This window comes from Neodiprion virginianus, chromosome 3 (assembly GCF_021901495.1).
Source record: "Neodiprion virginianus isolate iyNeoVirg1 chromosome 3, iyNeoVirg1.1, whole genome shotgun sequence".
Lineage (NCBI taxonomy): Eukaryota > Metazoa > Arthropoda > Insecta > Hymenoptera > Diprionidae > Neodiprion > Neodiprion virginianus.
Window position 1 is genome coordinate 35,733,776 of NC_060879.1, and position 14,514 is coordinate 35,748,289.

Below are 14,514 nucleotides of genomic sequence, written 5' to 3' on the forward strand. Positions count from 1 at the left end.
TTTAAAATAAATAATTTTCTTTTTCTTTTCATTTACTTTTTTTCGTATTTACTTATGTGAATACGCATATTATATTCTATTGTGTTACAATAAGTCTGGTGCTACCATTGACTCCAATATGTGCGTTCACCATTTTCAACATTTCTGACTTCTATTATTAATGTTATTCAACATTAAATGGCAGTAAAGATTACTATACTTCAACAATAATCGATAAGAGTATAAATATAAGTAATATTGATGGTACCCAAAATGTAAAAGTATTGCTTCAAGTTGAACAAGACAAATTAAGATCATGTCAAATATATTAAACGAAAAAATCAAACTGCCATATGATCACGATAGATAACTTTTGAGTAAGAAAATTTTTACTCATAAGTGGCAGTATAACAAATAAGAGAATAAAATCCCGAATAATTATTGTTAAACTAGAAATATTGGATACATTTTTATCAATGGGAATTGTTGACAATTTCAAACTTCTTTTGAAATCTTATATTTTAACCATACAGTTGGCATGATCATATTTTTTCTTGATATCGATATCTCTGCTTGCATTATTTACATCATCATGCCATCTGTTTTGATAACATTAAAAAAATTTCGTTTATTTAGCATTACCAGTTTTTGTGCATCACTATATTATGTACAAATTATTTTGTTTAGATTACTGAAGTTTCTTTATCTTCTGGATTCTTAGCAACTTGGCTGTCTACATTGCTTGAAGCTATTTCTTCATTATCCTGCACCTTGATTTCCAGTGATGAAAGCGCTTCTTTCTCGACATCTGAGGTCTCAATGGCGTTACTAGCTTGCAGAAGTTCTTCTGCAATATCTTTAGGCTTCTGAAATATTTCAGCTTTTGCTTCACTCTGCAGTTCATTTGTCAGAGTGAGTACATTTTCTTCCGGCTCCTTCACATTATCAAGGCCTTTTGCAGGAATTGAATTCAGCTGTTCACATTTAATTTCGTTATCAGATATATTTTCGACAGTGCAGTTTGTTTCCAGTGTACTGTCTACTATATTGATTTCAGTAATTGTTTGAATGTCTGGTTTTTTTTGTGATTCATCTAATACTTTTGGCAATTCGTTACTAGTCTCAATTTGTTCAACAATATCACAGTGTTCACCGGTTTTATCTTCATCAGAATTCGGAATCATAGAATCAATTTCACTCTCTTTCTCAGCATTTTTATTACATAATTCTTCTGAATTGGTATTCTCATAGTTCAGTATAATCATTGGTTCAGATTTGTCAGTTATATCACAAGTATCAATGGAGCAAATTTTATCAGTATCACTTTTTTCAATTCCTATCACACCAGTAGATGGACTGGCATTTACTGAATCTATAATTGGTTTCGACGCAAACTTGTCTCCGTTTTCGGTTTCATTGACTGCGTTAACGAGCGCAGTGTCCTCAGAAGATTGTTTTTCACAGATATCGTTTACATTATTGGTTTCATTGTAATTTTCACTGTTATTGACAATTTGGTTATTGGTGGATCGTTCAGATTTATCGTTATTAAGATTGTCTGACTGTGTGTTGCTTTCGTTAGTATTCGGTTCTTGCCCTTCTCTACAGTTACCGTGGTGTAAACTTTTTGATTTATCATTTCGCTTATGTGTTCGTTGAGGTTTTGGAGTATATGGCTCTTCAAACTTTTTTGGAGTAGTATATTTCTGTGAATCATGCTTGGTCTTATCAAACGTTCGTTTTTGAGAATGAGTAGATGCACCCGAAGATTTGTTTTTTTGCCTAATATGAGAGTCCCGATTTGAAAAATCGGCTTTCTTTTCAAAATGCGGAGACTTTGGAGAGTCTTTAACTTGTTTTCGTTGCGTGTATGGTGATTTAGATTCGTTTTCTCCATGTCTCTGCTGTTGTGCATCATACTTAAATTCTTTCCTAGGTAAATACGGAGATTTAGAGTTACCATCCGTCTTACGGTGTGGATGTGGGCTCTTTGGAACAGAGCGCTGTTGCTCATCATTATCTCGGTTGAAGTAAACATGACTTGTTTTATCATCTGGAGATTTATGATTGAAAAATTTATCATGTTCGTGGCTGGATGCCTCATTTTCTGATTGACTGCTGTACAGAATGCGGGGTTTTTGACGTGGTCCAACCCGGCCTGTACCAGCAATACTTGAAGAACTCACTAAAAGTTTATTAAAAATATAATTTCGTTTTCTGACATCTATGTACTAAGAATTTCTGCTAAATATGCCGGACATTGATTCTCAATTTCTTGCTATCTTCATTTACATACCTTTAACACTCATCACAGGACTCTTGCTAGTAGTTGTCTCGTGATTGACAATAACTTTGATACTTTTATCAGTCGCTACAACAGTCCGTTCATCAATTCCGTTCGGGGACAGAGATGCAGATTTATTAGCTGAAGGTGACGTATGCCCATGATATTGCTCAAATGAATTTGAATGCTGGTAAACTCGATTGATAGGAGATCCTCTCGGAGCACCACGACTAACATGCTGCTTTCCACCACGGCCACGAGGGGAATCATGATCATTGCCTGGTACAATTATCGCAAGAGAAGTAACAAGGTATGTCCATTACCAAAAATCTACATAACAGATAATTCATTCTATCGATTTTCAACTTTTAATCGTTCACCATTACTCCTAACCCTCCTAACGAATCTCATAACTTGGCTACCTTGTTCAACAAAAACTATCTATACGCGATAATATTTTTATCAAGTGTGAACAGCTGCTTCCTATTTATTGTTTCAGTCTATTCAGATCGCACAAAGACATGAGTACTTGTTTAAAAATGCAATGGATTACCTATGTATGATCAGAAACTCAAATATCTGAATAATGTACCCGTAATCTTACCGTAATCTGTAATACTAACCATTACTTTGCCACTTATCGAACTCCTTGTGGTCTTTTCTAACAGTCTCTCCAATATTTAGGCGCACAGATTTTGGAGCTCCAGTTTCATTTTCCGCAACGTTTACCTAAAGTACAAGAATAATTTCACCTTTCGCCATTTGATTGGCAAAAATCGTTCGCATCGAATTTTTTAGTTTATTCGCAATAATACGGGCTTGATGGAAACAATTTGGAACTAACTTCCCATTTTTTCACATTCTTCCTTTCTCATAAATGAAAACGAAATTCTTGACTGCAAGATTTGAGTTGGTGCAATACTGATCATTACTTTCTACTACCTTTCTACTATTTAAACCATTTTTAAATTCCCGTTTCTCTGTTCTCAGTAAACAATAACTTGCAACAACCTCGAAAATGTAAAGTTGATGTTTCATCAGTTCTCGATGTTTGGAGATCCAGACAACCACTTCTGATCACTTTCAGATGCTGTCTATGCGTATGTAAGCAAGTGTGTGATCAATTTTTTTATTCAATAATATCTCAAGAACAAGTTGCCAGATTTCAATGATCTTGGGCTCAATCGATGTGGCTTTTCCAAACTTAGACTTGATTAGATTTTTGCTTTGAACGCGGGTTCAGTACTCTTTGAATTATTTTAATAAAAAATTCCAAATATAAAATAAAAATAGTGTTTTGAGAATGGATGAATGGATTTGAATGAAAATTGGTACTCGAAAGTTTGTTGGGTGGCTGATTACGAATCTGAGGTCAGATTTGCGGAATCCAAAATGGCGAATCTAATATGATGGAAACAAAATCTAAAAATATTCCGATTTTGATAGAAATTAGTGGGTGGCGGTTTTTTGGGTCACCGATAAAGAATCCAAGGTCACACTACCAAAATTTGTAATGTTGGATCAATGATAGTGGTTCAAAAAAAAAAAAAAAATCGTAATATCTTCAGGTAACAGTGTCCGAGGGCTTTTAAATCATTAATCACGATTCTGATTTTGTAGTTCAAAATTTGAATTGGAGATTGTTATTTTTTTCTCTCTGAACTTGTAACCTGCACTATGAGAATGGGAAGTTAGGGGCTAGCACATGGCCTAAAGTTGCTTGTTTTTCTTTCTTTCTTGCAGTTTCAGATATCTTTATAAGGATTATCATTCTTGCGTAATAAAACATGTTAAGACTCACCTTATTATTATCCCACTCTCGACGCCAGTTACCCTCAGCTGTACGTTGGCGACTAATTCGGGCTTCGTCAATTCGATTGCGCTCAGCTCGCCAAGCTTCATACTCTGGTCTGGTAGCATCCTTAGTTCCCGAGGCTGATCCTCGATAATCCTTTGAAATGAGAAAGAAGTAAATTCAATATTTACTCTGTCATCTGGAGTAACTAAGTTATTACCAGTAAATCGAGTCACTGATTTGAAATATTATTACAACTATAATATTAAAAGATTTTCGTGCAACGTCAACATTTTTTTTTGACTCATGCAATATCACTTACTTTGGAATGCCCTTGCGGATCCCCGCCTCTTCTTTTAGAAGTTCCTCGCTGAGATCCACCGCGACCTCTGAATCGATCATCTCTCAAATCATCTCTAGCCCTTTCTTCTCTTTCAGCGTCAGCAAGAAAATTGTAGCTAGGATCTGGAGGTGGTCCATCGCCCTGAAGTATCAATGAATTTTTCAGATATCAATGAAACAGTCACTTATTTTTACTCGATTATTTTCAAGTACCACTGCACTGAGAATAATATACTGGGATTTAATATTCTAAATTCAAACAGGTGAAGACAAATATCTTGGTAGAATATTTCTTTACCCTTGTACCATTCAATCTGAAAATTACATACCTCAGCAAATACGTGTGTCTTCTTTCCATCTCCACCTGCAGCATGATATTGCTGTTGTTGCACACGATGTTCTCTCGCAGAAGATTTTGGCTTGTAATTACCATTACTTCTTGGAGCAGGTGGATTGGAGAATTCAGGTGGTTCCTTTCTCTCCGGCCAATCGGTCGGGGGGACCATTTTTACCAGGGCATTTAATTTAGCTGCATTTTGTTTGTCTGCTTCCACTTCCTGAGAGCAAAAAAAAATTACCACCAATGTAAATTTTAAATAACTTTCACAGAAATGTTACGTGAATTTCATTGTTGAGCAAATAGATCTTCCTTTTCCATTGCAATTTTTGTTTCATGCGTCATTTACAATTGAGAAAAAGTTACATAATTATCTAAAGATCTTTTGTAATTTTTTTTCTTTTTTCTTATAAATACATTCTATTCATATACAGATCGTATAATCATGCATATGATTGTTTCCTTGGAATGAGAATTTTGCATGGCTGATATAAGTACGTAAATAATTTGCTGTATTGGGTATCAACTATCAAATATGTGTAGATGCAATATTTGCCGTGACTATAGATAAACATCTTAGGAATGTGTAAAAATGATGTCAGCAATGAGGCCGTTGTAGCACAGGGTATTCAATTACCCAATTCTACTACTTTACTCATCTTGTAAATATGACCCGTAACACATACTTCATGCCTTCGCCGGATCTCTTCATTCCTTTGCCTAATCTTATTAATTTTCTCTTCCAAAGCAGTCGACGCCATCTGAAACATGTAGAATGTACGTGCATGTGAAGTATAACTGAAGATATAAACTATTCAAAATTCAATCTATTGTTTAAATTTTTAATGCCGCATTTACTTGTTAAGCAAAACTGTGCTCTAAGTAGCACACGTACTGTAGCGATGATACGTGTCTTTGAATTACTGATAAAAGTAAGAAATTGCTGTTTCACAGATGTGATTAATGCAAATTTATCAAAAGGCGATATAGATACTGGCACGATGGCTTGTAGAAGACGTTAATCGAACTGGACGGCGAATACAATATTTGCGAACAACATTTAGGCCGAGTTAATTAGTATTTCATATCACGTTTTAATATGGTATGATCAGACATCGAAGAAGGAATGTCACCTCAGTTTCCTGTCTATTTTTTGTTTTTATTGCAAATATTCGCCCACACATACGGAGGTTTACGTATATAATTTAGGCTGATAAAATAATGCGAAATATCCGTACCTTCTGATTTGTAAATTGACTACAGCATCGGTTCGGCGTTATTCCATTAGACAAACGGAGTACTTGTCAATCAAACGAACCTAGGCGAGAGCAGAGAAGCGTACAAAAATACGGGAAAGACGATCGGGCTTCAGAACCAGACCCTCCAGACCGCAATGCCAGATGGCATCGGCATTTAAGCTGTCAAAACGCGTGCGCAAAACTGACTTCCTATTATTAAAGCGCAACTAGATTCGACGGATGAATTCGAAAAAGAATAACTAACAATATCGATTGCAATTGTCAATTAATAAATTAATTTGTTAACGCAAAGCTTTTCTTTCCTCAAAATTATACACTTCGGTAAGAAATGAAATAAGTAGGTGGCAATGAGGAAGTGTCAACGTGACAGCTGGTCAGCAGACGACGTGAAAATCGGACTATTTTTATTATCTGCACACACAGTGCAATTCCTGTTCCTACATCGTAATACTTATCTAGTCGGTCAATATAAGCCTCGGAATACGTGTCTCCTAATTGATTTTCAAAAATTTTTAATATCCAAAGTCTACCTCATTCATACTGTCAACTCCAATTCGTAACCTAACAATTTATTATTTTGATCGCGAAGTTTAGTGCACATTCGTGCATGCCTCTTTATTGCATACACACAATGTATATGCTGTAACACGCACAATTTTTCGAGGCGCCTAAAAAGGTGGCCGGGCGTAATTTAGCCACACCGGATCGATTTTATTCAAATAATCTGGATTTAAAATCAAGCTTAGAGCGTCGGATTTTTGAATCAAAGAAACCAGCCTGTGGACAGTCAAGATGTATTGAATGTTGAAAATGAGGATAGCAAAGTCTACTGTGATCTTTTTGGTCTTCGTACTGATGCTGTCAGTGTTTATGGCCAATGTAACCAATCTCATTAACGTTGACTCGCATGCCACTAACAGTACACCACTCTACGAAGGATTGGATGACGCTGAACCCCAATGGCTCCCTCCAAAGAAATATGACATTTCTGACTCGCCTGACAACCTTGTGTGGTTTTTACAGGTTCGATTGTGATAGCAATTGTTCGATGTCTATGCCTTTTTACTTACACTAAGTTATGCTCCGCCAATATGCAGCTGATTTCGTACTTTTATTTCAGACCACACAGCATGGTCATTGATTTACTTGTAATATTTTTCAGATATCGGATATTCATGTTAGCATCTTTCAAGATCCATCTAGAATTACAGAATTGAAAGAATTTTGTGACATCACGGTTAGCGCGATCAGGCCTGCGGTTGTTCTTGCCTCTGGTAAGCTTATTTCAGAATTATATTATGGAATTTGATTTGATGGCTAGATTGCAAATATTTAATTTTACATGGTGAATAAATTTTGTCTGTCTGAGTCTCTGAGTATATAAATTAAAAATTATGAACTGTGAATTTACAGGTGACTTGACTGATGCAAAGGCAAAGGATAAAATGGGGTCAGGGCAGATTCAAGGAGAATGGGAGCATTATAGGAAAGTTCTAGAAGAATCGGATGTTTTAAAAAAAACTGAGTGGCTCGACGTCAGAGGAAATCATGGTAGTATTCAAGATATTTATCATAACTGAAATGCCAAAAATACAGCACAGCGAGTGGGAACAGAAACTGTTGAAGTTGATGACCGATCATCAGTATCTGTATAGACTTGCACCTTCGTTTTTTCTGTATTTTGATTTACACTGTCTACATTTTATAATTTTGTATAATAAACCTTGCTACCAAAATTTCAGACAACTTCAATGTGCTCAGCTTGGCTTCCAAAGAGAATTATTACCTAAACTATTCAGTTCAGGGCCGTGAGCACCCACGATCATATATGCACCAAACTGCAGTCGGATCAGAGAAATATACTTTCATTGCGATTGACGCTTGCTTAGAACCTGGGCCACGTAGACCATTCAATTTTGTCGGAATTTTCACTAATACCGAAGCGGATAGTATTGGAAAATATGTGCAGCAGGCAAGGGCACAAGGTGGAGATTACATTATATGGTTTGGACACTATCCAACGTCGTGCATATTAGCACAATGCAGCGGAGGGATTCGAAGTATTTTGGGTAAATCTAATTTGTCGGAAGACGGAGTGCAAATTGCATGCATTGTATTTAATATCACAAAGTGTTATATGTCATGCATTTTGTGAGAACCATCACGTGTCATGATTAATGGCAGATTGCTCTAATTTAGGGAGATATAGAGAAGGACTTGTCTACCTTTGTGGACACTTTCATACACTGGCTGGCACTGTGCCTAACATGTACACATTACAGCAGGCAGGATTTCTGGAATTGGAACTTGCGGACTGGAAGGATAACAGAGCGTAAGCTAAATGTAGTGGCTTGTTTATCTTATAAGGAAAAGAAGTTGTAAAATATCCTCAAAAAATTATCTCGATATATAAATACTTGCGAAAAAATTTGACGTAACTGTGCATGAATACTGTACAAATTCGATCTTGTTGGCATTTCTAATAGTCTATAGTACTTCATGAAACATGCATGGAAGATTGCACAGTTCGAATTTTATTTTTATGGTGTGGCTTTACCAGTAGTTCTGCCTCATTTACTTTTACTTATTATTAGGTATCGACTAGCAGCAATAGATCATGGTCAATTTTCATTTATTGACATAAAACATCGTGACTGGCCTGTGGCATTGATCACCAATCCGAAACATGCACTATACGTGATGCCGCAAAAAGAGAATTTACAGTCTATTTTTGAATCTACGCACATCAGGTAAACACTGCTTTCAATGCGTTCATCTCTCCCGATAAACTTTTTTACCCATATGAAGCCTGCTTTAATCGGATCTCTCTCGTCATTGCTTTCTATTCAAAATGAGGACTGGCTATTATTCACTTTTTTAATCTTTTAATTTTAGTATGAAACTCACGAAAACGCATAAAGCGGCTAGAATATTTTCTCTGAATCATCTCATATCATATACGGTGTTATATCATTGAGGTGCAACAATTCTGGTAACATTGTCTGCTATCCAATCATTACTTATTTTGTTTTTTTTTCTTTTACAATTTTTGGTCAATTTATAATACAATATCGAATTTAATATTAGACTGTGAAAAGTTATATTCCTCAGTGAAAAAGTCAATCCTTAGCTAATGAATTGTTGCAGAGTATTGGCATTCTCCATCACAGATCTGAAATCTGTTGAAGTTCAGATTGACAATGGGAGATGGTTGGAATGCCGACAAGTTAAAGGGCCACTTTACAGTGTCAAATGGAATCCAAAAGAATACAAAAGTGGGCTCCATCACATACAGGTTTATTTGCATGTTAAGCTGCTTACACACAGAATATTGAATGAGATTTTTAACGCAATTTTCTTGTTGATAAATATGCAATATACTCTTATACTGTTATTTGGATGTCAGACCATTGATTTGTGACATTTAGATAGTCTTGACTTTCTCACAGAATCTGATGTTTAAATACTCTCTATATGGTAATCCTGTTGAAGTCAAACTCTCTGTGTAAACAACTTACTGGTTGAAATTCTAATCACTCTAGGTAATGGTTTGTTGGTAAAGTTGTACTGATATTTTTTAAATCGTCTTTTTTCTGTTGCTCAACTTGCACAGTATATGATTTATATTTTTTAGACCATGTTCATGTAACCAAAACTAAATATCTGTAGAATCTGAGCTGAGTATTTCCGTCTTGATAATATTCTTTGATTAACTTGGCCTTTCGTTGCAGTATATTACATATTATAACAATGTTTGTCATATTGATATAGTTCCTGAATAGTTTAATGATATCATGTTAAAATTATTAATAAAATTACTGCATGGAAATGCTGTGAGATACGAATTTCATCGTTTGAAATGAGAAAAATCGAACGTGACTGGTGCTTTATTAGCTATTACTACCGATAAGCAGCATTACTAATAACTATCGACTAGTATCTACTATAACTACTTTTCTTACATTTTCCATCAAATCTGCATTCTCCTTGTTTCTTTGTATTTAAATTCATCAGGTTCTGGCGTGACTTTAGATAAAGGGTGAAAGTAGCATCTTCCATCATTAGTCATGCTGTTTCTTTCACAGGTTCGAGTTGTGGATAATGATGGACGAGAGAAACTCACAAGTCAGCCATTTTCTTTGGATGGAACCAGATTGTCATTCCGAATCTTACCCAGAATGCTTCTCATGTCTAATATAAGTCACTTTGTAAGTGGTAAAAAAAACTTGTATTCATTTTTCCGACTTGGGACATTTTTTTTTTTAAAGTGCAAACTATATTACTTTTAATTACATATAGAAATTATTCTTGCTAAGATTGCTCAGAAGTAAATGACCAACTAACAATTTAATAATGATTACAGTTTCAAGTTTTGTTTGGCACAATGCTGATTCTGCTGGTGGTTCCATTAAGTGTTCTTCGATTTCTCCACAAGCTCTGTGAAAGTAAGCTATTACAAATCTGTTTCATTCGGTCAGAATGGTGTTGAAAACTCATCTGCTTATTCTTAGGTGGAAAGCTGCAGCGTCCTAGAATACGCATAAAAGTATTTCAGCGGTGGATTCGCAAATTATGGATTCTGTCCACCATTGACCGTCTTTTCTACCCATTAGTACTATATGCATTGTATCTAACAGTGGGTATGTAGGGATGTATATATATTTCTCTACAAATCGTGTAACATTTTGCAAGATGTGTTCACTAACTCATATTTATAGGTCCATGGAGTATCGGAGAAATCATCGAGAATCATACTGGGATGATATTCGCATGGGGCACATGGGTTGGATCGTCTTACCTTCCTGGATCTTTCACTTATGCTTATGGTTTCTTTCAATTAATATCTTTTCAATTACCTCTCACACTAATCCTAGCTCACCGTGCTGACCAAAGGTGATTTTATTCAAATAATGACATTTCATGTTCTCACCTGAAATTTATACCAGAAACATTTCCCCGTCTGTGTTGAAACCAATAATCTAATCTTTTGCAGGGTATATCTAATGGAGAAACCGTCAAGAAAACCTCCTACAATATTAAATCTGTTACAGAGGCATACATTGCTTGTGTTATTAGTTACTATGCAGGCAAGTATGGTGTATTTTTTCTGGCTTGCTTATGGAACCATGGCTATCATCCTTGGTCCCATGCGTACTTGGAGTGTACTTTTAGCCATTGTTTTATGGTACCAAATTAACGTGATGCCTGAAAAATGCTTCAGGTCAGTATTTTATTTTTCCTACATTTATTCTCATAATTTTCTCATGTATGAGTTTAAGCTGAAAGTTTCGCTGTGAGAATGTGGCAATTTATTCTTTAAATTAACAAAAAACAAATTGATCGTTTCTATTATGTAATATTTAGACGAAAATATCTTTTTACAACAGGAGCGCCGCAATGGTATGGTCATCCAAAAGACCCGTAATAAACAACACGGAAAATGGGGCTAATTCGGAGGAGTCTAGCAGTCATAAACAATGATTAAAAACTGTTTTGAATGGGTATTTGTTAGTTAGCCTAAATTAGGATTTGAATAGTCGCTCATAAGTTGGTTTTCAAAGGATATATCAATTTCCAGAATTCTTTCTTGATTAGAATCTACATGCATGGATACAAGAATTGATCAGCTACCAAAGATAACTATCTTACACGATCTCACTGATACAATCTTTATATTTGTAAGAAACTGAGCTGGGTTATATGTTTCATAAATGTTTTCCGCGAGTCAAGTTTAAACATCTCCATCGACAGCTGATATGAATTTTACAATTCCAAATTATATTAATAAACGTTGTCGATGATACACAATTGATTTGAAAACGCACAATCTGTTATTATAATTAGTAAATATTTAGACATACGTATGTATATATAAAATGTACTTTCAGCATATGATGAAACCATTCAACCTAGAATGAGTAATTGACGTTACTTTTTTTGGCCTGAAGTTTCTTATTGTTGAAGAAAAATCAGAGAGGCAAGTAAAAGCCGAAAATCCCATTGAATTAAAATTATCAGTATTTTTCTAAATTGCAAGAATTTAGGACAGCCCATTTCAAGTGAATTTGAAATTTCTGAAGTCCGTTACAGGAGTTAGGATACTGCGTGTCAAAGTAGCTTTTAGTGTGTGATTTTCTGTCAGGTGAAATAACTCATGAAGAATATACTTATTATCGTCGATATGAACTCTTACAATCTTACAGTATTTGAAGATTATCTAAAATCAAATGATCAAACACGTTATTCATGAGGTACGTATATTAATGTGATGCAGCAAACACGATAAATGTATTGTATAGGAAAACTATGCAACAACCATTATTGATGTCGCATTGAAATCTTAGATAAGATCCGTTTCTTTGAATAATAGATGAATCTATCTTTTTTAAAACTATATGAAAGTATTCCCTGAATGGACAATTGAGTCAGGTTTTCCTTGACCGAGATAGAGTAACTGGTACAGGAAAAAATGTCTGAAAAATAACATAACTGATGAACTCATACGTAGCGTTATTTATTCGTTGGGTTAAAACACTGATGAATATGTTCAATTGTTGGGTAGTAATTCTAGCACAAGTTCAATGTTACAAAGACAAGCCAGCGAATAATAAATATTTTTGAAAAAGAAAACTGTGTTCATCGATATCAGGAATGTGTAATAATATTGACAAGTTTGAAAACCTAATTTAAAACTCACTAAAACTTTTCCGAAAGTTGGTTTTGGATTAGGAAAAAAAACCATTTTTGTGATAATAACAATTTTTTGTATTCCAAACTCATTACTGAAAATAATTTTTTAATTTCCACAATTTTACGAAATTGAATGTATAACTAGGTTTGTGTTTTACTTGAATTTATTTCAGTTACTCAACTATGAATTTAATACTCGAGACTTGTCGTCGATAGAAAAATACGCAATAAAACTTATGCATGATAGTAAATATTGGAAATAGATAAATTTGATGATTTCAAATATTTATTTTCTTGACTTTGTACAATATTTTAAATAAGTTTATTACTTACTATACAAATAACCTTATAAAGAACAAATTTTTGGGAGAATTTCTCCGCATCTTGCTGCTACTTTAATTTGAGCATACTGATCTGCCCTTGTTTTACCAATGTTTACAATAGCTATAGGTCTTTTCGCCTCGACTGCCTGAAGAATTATTCTTAGCCCAGAGAAAACGGAAAGTGAAGATCCTAGTACCAGTAAAGAATCCGCCATTTCCACTTCCTGCTTTACTTTATCCACCCTTTGCCGTGGAACATTGTCCCCAAAGAACACAATGTCAGGTTTCAATATTCCTCCACATTTAACGCAAGATGGTACAACAAAGTTTTCAACCTGATCCTAAAGAAATGAAAGGGCAATTTATATCAATATAGCAGTAACCAATAATGTTAATAATTGAATTTATTTTCTGATATATGATCGATGGTACCTGCGACAATTCAACATCTCCATCAGGTCTCATCATCTGAGCTTCAGCCTTCATGTCTTTATTGTTTTGCTGTAGTATTTTCTGTAAATCGTATCTAGAAATTTTATGGTCGCAGTTTAAACATGTAACTCTAAAAGCAGTTCCATGGAGCTCGATCACATTTTTACTTCCAGCTTTGAAATGCAAATTGTCTACATTTTGCGTAATTACGCAGCTTACTTTCCCCGCATCTTCCAAATTCTTCAGTATCTTGTGTGTAGAATTGGGTACAAAAGAAGAGAACCTGCAGTAATGTTATTAGCAAACAGCTCTACTTCGACGATTGGATTTGTCAATACTGAAAAGTAATCAGAATACCAAACCTCGGCCATCCAACGTAATTCCTTGCCCAATATCGTCGTCTCGTTTGTTTACTTTCACAAAACTCTTTGTACAACACAGGTCTTCGGTCACTCCTGGCATACAAGCCTACGCCTTCGGATCTATAATCTGGAATTCCACTTTCCGTTGATATTCCAGCACCAGTTAGAACGCATATTTTATTTGAATTTGTCATGAAACTTTCCAATTCCGATAATTCTTTCTCTCCGACGGGTTGACATTTCGGTACAAATGCTAGCGTTGAACAGCTGATACGATCTGTCAAATTAATGAAATTTAAACTCTGTTGAATATTGTGAATTTGAAATAACTTTTTCCATTTTAGAGACATTATTTTATATCCCTGCTAACTCTATTTGATATTTGCTACTTTACTATAATACATTTGAAAACATTGTTGAAACTAACAAGGTTAAAAACCCCCAAAATATTGGAGGTTACATAATGGAAATAATCCATACAATAATAGTGGCCATCGAGGTATCAAGGCTACATACGTTTCAGCGTCACTGATATATTTCAGCGCTTTGGTTTCAGCCATTAATATCTGTACTCAAAGCGTTCTCCAAACTAGCTATAATCGTGTCTAACTATTGTCTAGTGTCTAGGTATATGACGGAGCAATATTTTATACCACAGTCTACTTCTTTATCGAATGCTTTCGAACAAACATTGCGAACAACGACATCAGG

The 14,514-nt window shown here is 34.9% G+C and overlaps 3 protein-coding genes across 5 annotated transcripts; 1 reads left to right on the plus strand and 2 right to left on the minus strand.

The window, feature by feature from the left end:
• Window positions 1-538: 538 nt before the first annotated feature.
• On the minus strand, window positions 539-6,131 carry LOC124301213 (dentin sialophosphoprotein-like). Its single transcript, XM_046755995.1, has 8 exons — window positions 5,976-6,131; window positions 5,424-5,498; window positions 4,730-4,957; window positions 4,381-4,542; window positions 4,065-4,214; window positions 2,887-2,992; window positions 2,276-2,542; window positions 539-2,164 (listed from the first exon to the last, which is right to left on the minus strand). The coding sequence occupies exons 2-8, from the start codon at window positions 5,496-5,498 to the stop codon at window positions 663-665; spliced, it is 2,490 nt and encodes an 829-aa protein (XP_046611951.1). The 5' UTR covers window positions 5,976-6,131; the 3' UTR covers window positions 539-662.
• A 282-nt stretch (window positions 6,132-6,413) lies between these two features.
• LOC124301215 (transmembrane protein 62-like) lies at window positions 6,414-12,626 on the plus strand. The gene is made up of 13 exons (XM_046755996.1): window positions 6,414-7,019; window positions 7,159-7,270; window positions 7,410-7,547; window positions 7,739-8,065; window positions 8,196-8,328; window positions 8,591-8,746; window positions 9,144-9,291; window positions 10,082-10,204; window positions 10,360-10,441; window positions 10,508-10,636; window positions 10,715-10,889; window positions 10,990-11,217; window positions 11,384-12,626. Exons 1-13 carry the CDS (start codon window positions 6,798-6,800, stop codon window positions 11,475-11,477), a joined length of 2,067 nt encoding a protein of 688 aa, XP_046611952.1. The 5' UTR covers window positions 6,414-6,797; the 3' UTR covers window positions 11,478-12,626.
• A 328-nt stretch (window positions 12,627-12,954) lies between these two features.
• On the minus strand, window positions 12,955-14,420 carry LOC124301219 (NAD-dependent protein deacylase Sirt4-like). Of its 3 annotated transcripts, none has more exons than XM_046756005.1 (4): window positions 14,320-14,420; window positions 13,804-14,080; window positions 13,442-13,724; window positions 12,955-13,350 (listed from the first exon to the last, which is right to left on the minus strand). In XM_046756005.1, exons 2-4 carry the CDS (start codon window positions 13,995-13,997, stop codon window positions 13,033-13,035), a joined length of 795 nt encoding a protein of 264 aa, XP_046611961.1. In that variant the 5' UTR covers window positions 13,998-14,080; window positions 14,320-14,420; the 3' UTR covers window positions 12,955-13,032. The 3 variants fall into 3 exon arrangements, with proteins under 3 accessions (XP_046611961.1, XP_046611960.1, XP_046611959.1); XM_046756004.1 differs by having other exon boundaries at window positions 14,231-14,379; XM_046756003.1 differs by lacking the exon at window positions 14,320-14,420 and having other exon boundaries at window positions 13,804-14,313.
• Window positions 14,421-14,514: the final 94 nt, after the last annotated feature.